This window comes from Cucurbita moschata, unplaced genomic scaffold, assembly GCF_002738365.1.
Source record: "Cucurbita moschata cultivar Rifu unplaced genomic scaffold, Cmos_1.0 Cmo_Scf00025, whole genome shotgun sequence".
Classification (NCBI taxonomy): Eukaryota; Viridiplantae; Streptophyta; class Magnoliopsida; order Cucurbitales; family Cucurbitaceae; genus Cucurbita; species Cucurbita moschata.
Genome location: NW_019268541.1, coordinates 2187597 through 2201603, shown reverse-complemented (window position 1 = coordinate 2201603; position 14007 = coordinate 2187597). Strand labels below are relative to the sequence as shown.

Sequence of the window (14007 nt, the reverse complement as noted above, 5' to 3'; positions counted from 1 at the left end):
TTTTTTTTTTTTTTTTTTTTTTTTTTTTTTGCATATATAGTAATATGTTGTAACAAAGTTTGGTTTCTTCCCATATGTTAAATGCCCATTATAACCTTTCTATATTTTGTAAACTCAAATTTAGTAGGTTTAAATATGGTAAATTTAATTTTCTTTTTATTAATAACTTTACTTTTATATTTATTATTAAAGCTTTAAAATTAAGGATGTTGACTAGATTTCAATTGACCCAATAAAAAAATAATAAATTTAATTTGGTCGTTACTTTTATATTTTTTTTTATTAAATTCAAAATAATAATAATAATAAAAAGGATTTAGGTTTATTTTATAATGGTTCATTTAATGTTTTTTTATTAAAAAATCGTATTATATTCATTTTATGTATAATATTTTTGGAGAGTATTCCTATGACCAAACAACTAGATCAATCTAGACTGTTCAATTTGATTGGAGTTGAATTTTTCCCAAAAAATAAATAATAAATTTGAGTCAGATTTGGGGGTTGACATTTTTTATCGGATCAACCAGACGAACCTGAAAATAGAGTTACAACTAACCCTACCCTACCTTACTTTTAAGATTATTATGAATATAAAAAATACTTTATGTTTGTAATGTCTCACATTGGTTGGGGAGGAGAACAAAATACCATTTATAAGGGTGTGGAAACCTTTCTCTAGTAGACGTGTTTTAAAGCCTTGAGGGGAAGCACGAAAGGAAAAGTTCAAAGAGGATAATATCTGCTAGCATTTGTAACCAATGTTATTGATATTTTAGATTTATTAGATTTTAGTTATTAATGTAACGTGGATGGTGGACTCAACTCAACCTAATCTATAAAGTTGTAATTAAATTAAAGACAACAAAAATTATTAATTATAAAATAAATTTTATTATAATGGCTCGAAGTTTTAAAATCTTTGTCGGACTCATGCTTATTCGTTTTAAAGTAAATATCAATTATCATTTTTCTATATTTTCTAAACCCAATTTAGGTCTTAAATATGGTAAGTATAAATCTTCCATAATTTATTTTTATTAATTGTTTTATTTTTCTATTTAAGGTTAACATTTTGAAATTAAATGGATTTTTTTCCATAAATAATTTAACCCAACTCAAATGGGTTTGCATCATCCTTTATTCAAATTTTTGTTTTTATAGTAATTCTTAAAATATTTAGATATATTTATTTTCAAATAATTTACCAATATATAAAACCTTTTAAATACCAAAAAATTACTTTTAAGAGGGTGGGAGAATAAATAATTTAAAAAAAAAGGATAATTATGAAATTGTATAAAAATAACATAAATAACATATATATAATCATAAACAATAAATTTGGGTTAGTTCGATTCAACCCAACCTAATCTATAAAGTTTTTGTATATTTGAACCCAACCCAACCCAAATAAGTTTGCGGATTAACTAGAGTTAGATTGGGTCGGATTTTCAAGTTTTCGGGTCAAATGTACACCGCTACAGGAAACAAATTCACATCTAAATGGAATGAACCCAACCTACCCACATACAAGATAGTAGATAAAGATAGGTTCGCAATTGGCCCGATAAACAGATTCTCGAGAAACAAAATTTCACATGATATTAGTATTTTTAGTTTCATAGTATAATAAGTCAATTTATTGGATTTTTTTACTAGCCTCCCCTATCTTACTATGTCCTTTGTTTAATACCCATTTCTCTCGAGTATACCTATCACCAGAAAATAGACGTCACTTTGAGACACATGCGGATAGCCACCCTATTAAAAGGGCGAGGAGCAAGTACCATGATCATCCGTATCTCATACTCAACCCTATGATGAGGAGAATGTACAAAGAAAGCAGTTTGGCTATGATGATGAGAAGGTGTGTGAGTCTTAGATCAGCCATAGGCAACAACATCACAATATAATGAAACCAGACCAAGCTAAGCTACTAAAACATGGAGACAAAAGGTGTTTGGATAAACCAGAATAGTACAGTACAAGCAAACACGTCCGACGCATACATTTCACAAATTATTTCCATACTAGAAGAAGAAGAAAGCCCGACTCGACCTCGACCTCGACCTCGACAACATTCAATTGAAGACATAGAAAGTTCCTAAAGACTCCATCCAGCTCCCCACTCATAACAAAATAGTGCACAGCATAATAACCAACCGCCCTTTCACAACTGATAGGGTGATGATTAATATCATCCAATCCAAACCAAACCAAACCAAACCAAACCAAACATATGATGATGATTTTGAAACTCACCACCACCACCACCATCATCATCATCAGAGGCACAGATCAAAGAGTGTATGTAGTCTTCAGAACAGGCACAAGTTGCCAAGCAGCACAATATTATTATGTCACCTGCCTTTGGATGATATCATACTAAAACCATTTCTCACAGCTAGACTCCACAGTTAAGTAAGTACCTTATTACTGAGTACACCATCTTATCCCACCAATCCCCCAAAACCCGATCAACTTAAGAACACTCATCGAACAACGTGACAAGGCATTTACTTCCCATACGAACAGCTCTTCGAACAACGTTTTCAATTTTCTCTTCCTCCTTTTGCTGGAGAGCTCGGCCAATTTGCTACATCAACACAAGGCAGAGAATGTGTAAAATCATCTCACATATAACCACCTAAGTTTTCTTTTTTTGGCAAGAAACCGAGCTTTCATCGAGTAAAATCCTAGAAAAATAAGCGCCACAATGAAGGGAGACCGCAAATCCGAGAAAAAACGGACTCCAATAATACAAAATCAAACCAAACAGGACTAAAGTAAAAATGTTGAAACAGAAGGTGATCACAAATAGATTTAGGAAGTGAGCAAGCTACCAGAGATGTATATCAACTACAAAATGGATATGGGTCGTATTGTACCTGTATGGTAGCAAGTGCCTGCTTAAATCCAAGGCCAGAAATGCTCCGATAAATTTTTCAACAAGCAGCTAAGGTGGAGTTCAATTTCGCACCAGGATGCGGTACAATCACCATTATCATTCCCGAGGACCTCAAGAATCAAGGAAATAAGTTAAGATAAGACTGAAATCATTTAAATATAATAACAATTCAACAGTTCAGAGTAGAAGACTGGCATACCATCTATACTCTCATACGACATCACATGAAGTAACGACCTGTCCATATAGACTGCCCTGGATATTGCTCAGGCAGAGAAGTAAAGAGTTGGCTACCACCATTCACAAGCTGTTGATGTGGTTGGAGATGTTGTTCATTGTGTTGTTTTAGCTGCTCAAGCACCTGAAAGTCAGGCCAGCCGTTCTGTTTTCCTATTGGGGACTGCACATTCGGAACCTGTTTTCCAGGAAAAGGAAAGTTGATTGTCCCACTCAACACATTACTGCCACCAATTTGCTGAGCGTTCATATGAGATGTGAGATGCACAGCATTAGCAGAGCCTTTTGTAGAAGAGGGCAGCTGATGTCCATCCAACCAGCTATAATCATCCATGATCGGATTCTCGCTTCTAAACTCTGACCCAGGAAGGGATTCATTAGCGTGCTTCGTTGGAACATGGTTGAATCCAGGAGGAGGGCCAAGATGCCTAACCGGTCGACCAACTGGGTTTTTTCTCAACCCTAATTGAAGACTAGAAAATACACTTGTAGTCATTGGGTCAATAAGGCCTCCAAACGAGGCAGGGACATCATTCCTAGATTGTACAAGAGCTCCTATGGGCTTTTTGTCACCGTAAAAAACATCATTATTTATGCTGAAAGCTTGATTGATAGGCATCGAGTGAGCTGCAGGATTAAACATGCTTATACCATTCTGAAGATCAGATTTCATCCCATGCCCATTCTCAAATAACCTCAAACTTTGTAAGCTGTCAACAAGACCAGTTTTCTGTTCTTGTGGCCATTTAGAAACATTTGCCTGAATTGTTTGCCAATGGAGAGTGTTAATATTAGCAGCAGTAACAGGTGCTTGATAACTTGACTCAAAACCATTTGACTGGTAAACATCATCAGAAGAGATTTTCACGCCACCATAGGATCTCAGATCACCTCCAGAAGAACTCTTTCCAAGTTGCAAACCCTCATAACCCGACTGCAGTGAATCAGCCATTTCAATTCGCTTCTCAGCAACTAGAGGCTTGAAGACAATTACTTCATCCTCCTCTTCCCCTTCCAAAACTAGCTGCGAACTTGCCTTACCAGCTGCCAAATTGTTTGCTTTCTCTACTAGAGTTTCTTGCATAGCATTGCCTGGACCAGGAACCATGCTAGAAGACGATGGAATGACAAAATCATTTGGCTCTTGAGGTTCGACACCAGTGCAAAACCTTTTCACCTTTGAATTGTAAAATATTGGTTCTTGATCAATCTTGACTACATTTGCTAAAGCCTTCCCCGCAGCCAGAATCCTTCTAATGCGAGCGACCTTCTCTTTGTTGCTGTCGTTTCCAGAATGCTTCCTTGAAAAATCCAATATTGTCTGCGCAGGAAGAAGTGGCAAGAATCCCCTTAATTCAATATCCTCCCATAATGCAAGCCGATTTTCAGTTTCACCCTCTTCATATTTACTGAGGTTAAAAAAGCAAGTTTCATCCTCATCATCATCTAAAGACACAGAACCACTTGACAAAAGCTTGTTGAAGAAAGAGATGCAATGGTTCCAAAATTTTGATCTAGCAGTCGCCTGTTTATCATCCACTTCACTACCTGCTGCAATTTCAGGGCAACATGCCAACCATTCAACAAGAACTAGAAGACCAGGCAGAAAAAAACTTGACAAAGGATCACGCAACTGGGAGCATCTATCTAGAATAGAACCCATCAACTCAAAAACTGCAATATGTGCATTCTGTATCAAAACAGCCCGTTGTACAATTTCTGAGTATGTCTGACCTTCAGTTTCTTTATTCACATTGTGAACCGTGAATATAAGAATTGCAACAATTCTAACTATGATGAGACTGTTCTCAGCAGCATCCGTTCCAAAAAGCAGTACCTCTTCAGGCCCAGAAGACAAAAGTTCGGAGAAACTACTATTAACCAATGAGAGAACTTCCGTAAATGTCTCTAGGCTGAAGAAGAAGAAGAAGAAGAAGAAGAAGATTTAGAGATATATATCTGTTGGAACCCCCTCCCACCACACACGCACACAAAAAATAAAGGGAAACAAGTCGATAGTCAAAGTAATTACCTTGTGCGTGTGAAAAGTATTCCATTTAAACGAACAAGTCTAATGCAAAAGGATTTAAATGGATCCTGTGGAGATAACGCACTCTCCTTAGGGGGTTCAGTACTAGAATCTTTAGTTGCAAGCTTTACTTCTCCCTTCCGCCCTTTTCCACTATAACGAATAGGTGATTCCTTCACCACAGAAGTTTTAGCAGTCCCTGACAGCTGAGAATGGCTCTGACGGTTCTGCAAAAGACATAGGAAACAAAGGATGGCTCTGATAGTTCAGTATCAATACTGAATTAAATGTCCAACTCCAGAACCAGTAACAAGAAAACATGACTGACAAATAGCTATACAGTTGTCTGTATCCAAGTGATGTAGTAAAAAAAAAACAAACAATTGGTTTTTTTGATAGAAAACATAGACATTTCTATATGAAGAAATTACAAAAAATAAAAAGAAGCCAATCCAATCGAATATCACCTCAAGACTTCAGTGAAGTTAATAGACAGTAATTGTTAAGGCGTAAACTAAAAGCTGGAAACATGGTACCAAGATTTGAAGTTGATAAAGTTTCAGAAGCAGAAAGAGTCTATATGGAATTAAACAATATACATAATCGAAACAGATAAGTAATTCTACTTGAAAAGTCAACCTCGAGTAGTGCAATATCTAGTAGCATTTAAAAATTATATCCATGTCATGAGCAAGAGAAAGATAAGAAAAGAAAATACAGAAAGATAGACTGCAGTAAGTGGAGTACCAATGGCAAATACCTTCTCAAATGCAACAATCAAATTATCTCTGGCAGTAGAAAATGGAGAATCAACGGCCAGGCTACGGAAATATCGATAAACAGCAACCAACTCATCTCCTGAGTATGAAGCTAATATAGCAAGCTGAAAGATGGAAACGCTTGAACATAAGTGAAAAGCTCAGAATAAAGATGAGAAGAATATACATTCAAAGGCAAACAAAAAAGGTAATAAAGGAATCAAAATAAAGGATTAATATTCAAATTATTCAATAAAGACCTGATGATGAGGATTGCCACTCGATGGCCAAAGTGAAGCAGCTTGCAGGTAGTAACTTGAAGCTGCAGTATACTCCCGATTTTTGGAATCGCCTTCCCCATATAACCCTTTGTAGCGTGCAAGATCACCCAAGTATATCAAACAACGATGACAAGAAATGAGACCTTTCTTCATGTCAGCATACTTCTTTCCATCTTTATCTGTAGCCATACGGTTGTCTGCATCCTCCAAGAAAGAACCCAAAGGGAGCCCATATTTTGCTCTGATTTTCAATATTAAATCATGGTAAAATCCAGTAGCTTCAGAAAGAAATGTTTTGAACTGCAATCTTATCTTAGAAACTCTGTCAGGCCTTGTAGGCACGGCTTGAGAATTGTTAGAACCAGCAGAAGCTAGAGCAGCACTGAAATGTGCCCTCAACTCCTCAATTCGCTTGTAATGCAATTGCCACAGAGCATATTCAATATTGTGCTGTTCAGAAAAGGCATAATCCTCAAGGATTATTGCTTCGTAATTTTCACGTATTTGTTGCCATGCATTGGGATCGGAAGGAATTCGAGCCTGAGCTGACCTTCTGCGTCGATTCTCCAGCTCAATATTCTGTAAAGAGATAGACACCAAAATTATTGACAAATTTAGAAGAAAAAAATCGCACATCACATATTCTATAAGAAACAATAGCATCCAAGTCTTAAATGCACAAAATTGATCTTAATCGGACCTCCAGACTACCAAAGTTTGGTTTACCTTTAATAACGCTTAAATCATGAGCCACGTTTTATGCTAACTAACTTAGAGACTAAAACCAAAAAAAGGTTTCAAAATGAGAGAGAAGGACTACTTTTTCATAAAGGCGTTGAGCACGCTCCCACGATGAAGAAGCAGAAGCAGACATTTTAGCCATCTGTATGTTTATCTTCCATCAATCATATCCAAATTCTTCAAACCACAGATACCTGCATGTAATTCATAACCCATTAGCATTTTAAACAACAGAAATACATAGAAAAAGAAAATAGTGAAGCAAATACATACGGCCATCTACAACAAATTATAAGCTTTGTAGACAAATCAAATAATAACTAGTGACCGTAAACAAAATATATACTCAAACCTAATGCTTTTTGAGAAGAAACAAGAGCTCAAAACTAATGTTACCACCCATCCTAAGTTCTTACAGACTTTCAAATCATTTAAAATGCACCGTTTTCAAAGTCAACTACTCATTAGCGAATGTATGAAGGATCGAAAATCTCCAAAGCTAAATCATGACAAAACGAAGTCAAAAATTGCCAAGAGAGACCTGAAATACAATTGTGTGTCAAGTAAAAGAAAATAGAAAATTAGCCAAATTAATATTCTGCGCATTAAGAATAATATGAAGATCACAAAAGCCACTCAACCTATTATGAACAACTTAATTAACCCCAAATATGGCCAGTCAACCTATACCTACTATTCCTATATAAATTTCCAAAGCCCATCAAGACATTCTTCAAGAGGAATTCGACAATGAACATGTAGTCATCAGTATACTTGAAGATTCATCCATATTTATGAACAACTTAGTAAGAACCTTGACGTTATTGAACTACTAGAATCTTATCTCTAAAATTACAGAAGAAAAAAACATGATCCGACAAATCTTTCATCCACAGCTTTCCAAAATTTAAAAAAGAATTACACCTCTACATGGAATTCTTATTAACACGCTCAAAACAAATCAAAGGCTTGCTTCCAAAGAGAAGCCACAAAGCAACGGTGTCAACGAAACACAGAACGATCAATCCAAGCAAATGCACAAAATAGAGAGTCGAATCGAAATTGAGATTCAAAACCCTTGCAGACCCATGCAAAATTTAATTGGTCTAAACCCTAACAGACCCAAATATTCAATTCCCATTCCCCGGAACGAGAAGATTGAGTGACCGATAGTCGTCTACACCAAAAAAGAAATTCATACGCCCCTAAAGAAACCCAATTAAAATTCCCAAACAACGTAAAACTTTCCCCATCAAAAAATCATGAGACAATACGTAAAATCGCGCCGTGTAGACCTCCAAATTCCAGCTTGACTCAAATCAGATTTCAATTCCAAGAGCCTAAAAGAAAACGAAAATAAAAACCCAGAAAACATCCATCAACCCCAACCACCCAAAGAAACCTCGACTTCGGGAGCACGACAAATGAAGAAAAAAAAAAGTCAAACAAAACAAAGACGCGAAAAAAACAAATGGGAAAACGGTGAAAAGGGAAAACAAACCCAGATCTAGCAAACCCACGAACAATTCCGCGATGAGAATCAATCAGCTCCAAAATCCCAAACCGAGAAGATAAAAGAAAATCCGGCAAAAGAAAAGGACGGAAATCAAGAAAAACAAAAGGAAAGCAGCATTGTAAAGAATTTGAAGAGTACCTGAGGGGCGCGATCGGATCCAGGAGGAAGAAGAAGCGAATGGAGGATTTAGGATTGGAAGAGAGGAGGAGAAAGGGGGTTGGTTTGAAGAGGATGAGATTTGGTTTTGGTTTTTGGGGATTTTACCAATTTTCGTTCTTTCCCTTTTCTCTGTGTGTTTTCATTCTCTCTTCTTTTTCAATGTGATTTCGTCGTTTTCTTTGTTTGCCGTCACCACCTATTTTTCTTCAACCAGCTACCTCCCCTCCAACGACGCCGTTTTCTCCAACATTTCTTTTTAGATTTTTTTTTTAATTTTTTTTGTTCGTGATATCATCAACAAATTAGCCGTATGAAAATGAAACTTTACAAACATTCTTAAAGTATGATTGAATCTCATAACATTTTAAAAGAAAATACTTTCATAAAATAAGGATGAAAAATAAGTTAAAAATAATTGGAAAAAAAAACATTATACATGTTAATTGCATTGAAAACATATAGACAAGTAACGGAACACTTTGATAGTAAATTTAATGATGTCAAACAAACATAGATATGATTTAAATATATTTTATTTAAGATTGCTTTTTTATTATTATTATTATTATTATTATTATAACTTTTGATTTTTATTTTGTTTAGATTTTTTTTTTCTCTATTTATTTCAAATTTAATCTTTTTATAAAGTATTTAATTGAGAAAATTATTGAGAAATTAAAATTTTCTGGTAAATTCTCAAAGAATATTTTATTTTAATACAAAATTAATATCTTTTTAACAAATTTAGAAATCTTATAGATTTAAATCTTCCTTTTATTTTATTTTATTTTTTTTACCGAATTGTTTAACAAAATTAACAAACTTTATAGATTTGAATCTTCCTTTATTTGTGGGTAACTTTGATCACTTAAATTATGCTTTATTTAATTATATATTCACATCCAATGAAGCATAGTATTGGGTTTTCTATTGGTATATGTGACATAATTGCTTATGTAATCTTTATTCATTTAGGAGATCAAAAGGAATTTCCCTTTCATTTATGTAAAGATATATATGTTTGAAAATTATAAAAAAAAAATTTAATTTAATTAAATTAATTTTTTAAATAAATTCTACTTTTCTTATAATAACTTAGCATAAATAAGCTTTTATTATTTCGATATTTATTTATTACACAAACACAAACTCCAAATATGAATGTTGTACGTTTATGCATGACTCCACTAATCAAAACGTCTTCTAACAGTTCTTTCATAAAAAGTTGCCTTATTAACCTGATAATAATCACGATGGCATGAGTGTATACAATAATTAAGATTGAGTATAAACAGGAGCATATTACAATTAAAGCACAACTTAATTAGTCACATCATAAATAACCTCTAAATCATTAAGAGCAATAAGTTCAAATCCCCATAAATTATAATTATATAAAAAATAAAAAATTAAAGAATGTTCGTCATTTTCTATCTGAAGTGTACTTTTGTTGACGTTTCAAGCCAAACAAGATAAATTTGAAGTCATACTCTACGACTTTTTTTTTCTTCTGTAGAGGTGAAGGATCGAACTATCAACCTTATGAAATAGTTATTACCTTGTCTACTAAACTATACTCAAACTGACACCCATAACTAAAATATTAAACGTTTACAAGAACAATAAAAAAGTTGGAACACTCATCAATGTTATGGAAAATGGAAGATTTTCCTTAAACACTCAAAAAGGGATAAAATTTCCAATCTCTGGAACTAAATATATATTGTGTATGATCAATGACAAGGCCTTAAACTACTATTGTTACAACACGAGCCACCTTTGCTTAGTCTAATCCTCAATAAAATCAAAACAAAATAAGTGAAGTAGGATACAAAACCAACTAAAGTCCTCGTGGAGAAGGGAAAAAAGGGAGGAAGAAAGGAAATTAAAGATGACATTCCCATGAAAGACCAAACTTAAATATTAGAAAGGCACACACAATAATAAACTTGCTTAATATACGTGTAAGAGAAGGATATACAAGAAATGGATGATTGGAACTAATTATGGATATAGACTTGCCTGCTCAGTGTTTGTTATTTCCACGGCGGAGATGGTGGCTGCTTATAGATGAAGTCTTGTGAGGATGATGCACCATAATTTAAATCAAGATTATGGAGCTGCTCCATCAACTGAGAACGTCTCTCCTTGAAGAAATCGAGCCGTGTCGTTAATTCTACCAATGTTGAGGAAGGCACGGTCGAGTGTCTCGTGTAATCCAAAACCTGGGAACAGATTTTTAAGTTTCAATGTAAAAGATGTTCTAGACCTCAGACATTCAGATTTAAGTTTTAAGAAATGGGTGTATTCACCTCTCCTGCTTTGGAAGTAGAAGGCAAAGAAGCAGAATCAACAGCGAGTTCATCCACAGACATGCTAGTTGAAACCTCGGTACTTTTCGAGTCACTTGGACTTATCGAATCCATAAATAGTTTCCGTGGAGTTGGCTTATTACTGTTTGCAGATCCTAATACTTGTCCTTTGATATTTCTCCAATCACTTCCCATGGAACCCTCCTGAACCAAAAATAGAAACAGATTTCAGTTTAATTTACAAGACGAGGAAGGTCAAAATAAAATGAAAAATGAATTGTTAAGTTGCAGATAAATTAGAGCATCCTACTCCAAGTGGAAGTCAGAAATGGAAATATTATATATCCTATCTATTACGTATCTGCCTAGTGATAAAGCTATACAACCAGCCACCAAAGTTAGCATACCTCATTCCTTTGTTTTCTTTCATGATTAACAAAAGCAAGGGTCGAATCAAAATCTTGCTGAAGAAATCTCCTGAAAGAAGTAAGAATATTGAGGAGAAAAGTAGAACTTTCAGTGAAAAAGCAACACTATTTATCAAAGCACTCAATGCCATACACACAAATACATATATGGTAAGACTATAGCTTTCATTGAAAAATTCATTGAAAAAAATGACAGAATATATAAGCGCATACAAAAAAACAAGCCCACATTTCAACTACCTACAACTTTGGCTCATTACGTATTGTCGTCACCTTCACAATTTTAAAACGCGTCTACTAGAGAGAGGTTTTCACACTCTTATAAGGAATACTTCGTTCTCCTCTCCAACCGAGATGGGATCTCACACATCTCCTATTCGTTGATGATACTATTTTTTTTTCCTCAAGGAGTCATTTCTCAATCTAAATCAAAGATTATTATTTTTAAGGCAATCTTGTGTCATAAGATTAATAGAGGCATGAGTTAGATTTTAGGTTTGAATAGTGATCCTATCAAGCTGAGCAGGTGGGCAGCTGTAGTAGGCTGTGAGGTGGGAGCCTTCTCTTCCTATTTAGGTTTACCTCGTGGACATAATTTAGGAGCCTAGCATTTTGGGACTCTATCATAAGAGAAATTCGAAAGAGGCCTGCTTCCTGGAAGAAAAGTTTCTTCTTGACATGCCAATCTATTTATGTCCCTGTTTATAGTTCTTAGTGCGATTAGCAAGCCATAGAGAAGCTTGTGGGGAGTCTCCTTGTGAGGTGGGAGTGGCATCTAAGCCATCATGAATCTGACAACTTATGTTTGAGTGAACTCTAAAGGGGGTTAAAGGCACTTCCAAAAACCCATGGAAAGACATTTCTGTTGAACTCCCTGTTCTTTCTCAATTCGTTCACTGTGTGGAGGGGGGTGGAAGGGATATTTACTTTTGGGAGGATATGTGATTGGACAACAATTCTCTTTGCTCCGAGTTTCCTCACTATATCAATTATCCTCTTTGAGAAATCATTTAATGGCTACAATCTTTTCTTATTTTGAGAACTCGATGTCTCTCTCCTTCGTTAGGGATACACCATCCATTGCCCAAAAAAAATACAACAGATGTCATGGCTCTTTTAACTTTGATGGGAGAGGTTTACTTTAGCCCCCAGAGTCAAAAGGCTTTCCTACACCTTCTTTTTGGTATATGGTTAGTCCTTCCCTGCAACGGTTTGTATCTTATCCTTAGAGTGGAAGGTGAAATTTTAAATAAGGTTAAGATCTTCGTGCGGCAGGTAATGCACAGAAGAGCGAACACCTTGGATCGGGTTTCAAGTAGGGTGTCCAATTTGGTAAACTGCTTTATTGTTTGCAGGAGTGTGGCAGAGAATTTCAATCATATTCATTAGAGATGTGGTTTTACAAGAAAACTGTGAAATTTCTTTGAGGTGTTTAGCTCTTGCTTTACTAGTTCTCACCGTTGTAGAGAGACAATCAAGGAGTTTCTTTTCCAACTGCCCTTTCGTGAGAATGAGTTTTTTTGTGGAAGGCTGAATGTTATTTTGTGAGGTTTTGGGACTCAAAAGAAATAATTGGATCTTTAGATAGTTGGAGAGCTCTCCAAGTGATGTTAGGTCCCTTGTTACATTCCATATTCCTCTTTGGGCTTTGGTTATGAAGTTATTTTGTAAATAACCATAAGGTCTTATCTCATAATTTGAGCCGCTCCGTGTACGCTTTTCTTTTGTACTCCTCTGTATTCTTTCATTTCTTTCCCTCAATCTGATTTATCATTAAAAAATTTAAAAAAAAAAAAAAAAATCCTCCAAGATGCCAAAAACCAACCAGAGATTTAACCATAGTCTAATAACCTTAGGACCTTCAAACTAACAAACCAACAAGGTAACTGTTGAACGAATGACCTTAATTATATTGGTGTAAACTCTAACCTTAATTAAGGAATGATATGACCTCCCTATTTTCCTGTATTGTTAGCTAATATCGAGGAATTTAGTTAGATTTATTTTTTCTGTATTGGTACCTAGAGATTTCGTTAAATTAATTTTTTTTTGTATTGTCGCCTAATAGGTATTTAAAGACACATATACTCTTCTAAAAAGTTAATAAGAAATGTGAGCAAAACATAATATCAGGAACTCACAGTTGAGAACCATGATTCTGAACATGTTGATATCGGTCACATGCCTCAGATAGAGAACCATAGTTGTGTTGTCGTTGCTGATTCAACTGGTGGTGGAGTTCAGCAACTTTCTGCTTTAACCGAGCCACATCTGCTTCAGCAAGAGCAATCTCCTCAAGCTCGGCCCTCGTCTTCACACCAGCAAAATCATGCCTCATAAGAATGAATAAAACTAATGGAGGTGAAAGAAAAAGTAAATGCCAAAACATGCAGACAAACCTTTGAATCCATGCCACGCGAATTATTAAGTTGTCCTGAAGACATGCTTAGGCCAACTTCCAAAGCAGCTCTAAGATCTCTTTCTGCTTGCAATTGCTCTTGCAATCTTAAAACCTACATGATCATTCACATGCTAAGAAACGTATTTAAGAAAACGAATATGCATTTAAATGCACAAAGCATCTTAGATGAAAAGTTTAACTGCTTGTTGGGACAAAAAAAAAAAAAAAAAAAAA

The 14007-nt window shown here is 35.0% G+C and overlaps 2 protein-coding genes across 2 annotated transcripts in view; both read right to left on the bottom strand.

The window, feature by feature from the left end:
• Positions 1-1937: 1937 nt before the first annotated feature.
• On the bottom strand, positions 1938-8848 carry LOC111461458 (protein SMG7-like). The gene is made up of 8 exons (XM_023104983.1): positions 8612-8848; positions 7037-7151; positions 6196-6795; positions 5938-6060; positions 5181-5404; positions 3111-5061; positions 2892-3021; positions 1938-2599 (listed from the first exon to the last, which is right to left on the bottom strand). Exons 2-6 carry the CDS (start codon positions 7097-7099, stop codon positions 3132-3134), a joined length of 2940 nt encoding a protein of 979 aa, XP_022960751.1. The 5' UTR covers positions 7100-7151; positions 8612-8848; the 3' UTR covers positions 1938-2599; positions 2892-3021; positions 3111-3131.
• Positions 8849-10318: 1470 nt separating this feature from the next.
• Positions 10319-14007, bottom strand: part of LOC111461617 (rho GTPase-activating protein 7-like) — a 19328-nt gene continuing 15639 nt past the window's right edge. The window contains exons 18-22 of the mRNA XM_023105212.1: positions 13772-13885; positions 13514-13683; positions 11352-11421; positions 10945-11148; positions 10319-10857 (exon numbers count right to left, since the gene is read on the bottom strand). Of these exons, the coding sequence (XP_022960980.1) occupies positions 10669-10857; positions 10945-11148; positions 11352-11421; positions 13514-13683; positions 13772-13885 (747 nt within the window). The 3' untranslated portion in view covers positions 10319-10668. The remainder of the gene's footprint in view (positions 10858-10944; positions 11149-11351; positions 11422-13513; positions 13684-13771; positions 13886-14007) is intronic.

Coding starts and splice junctions, on each gene's coding strand:
- LOC111461458 (XM_023104983.1), bottom strand. CDS start 7,099: ATGGCTAAAATGTCTGCTTCTGCTTCTTCATCGTGGGAGCGTGCTCAA. Junction 6,061..6,195: donor GTGGCAATCCTCATCATCAG/GTCTTTATTGAA, acceptor TCCATCTTTCAG/CTTGCTATATTAGCTTCATA. Junction 5,062..5,180: donor ATACTTTTCACACGCACAAG/GTAATTACTTTG, acceptor CTTCTTCTTCAG/CCTAGAGACATTTACGGAAG.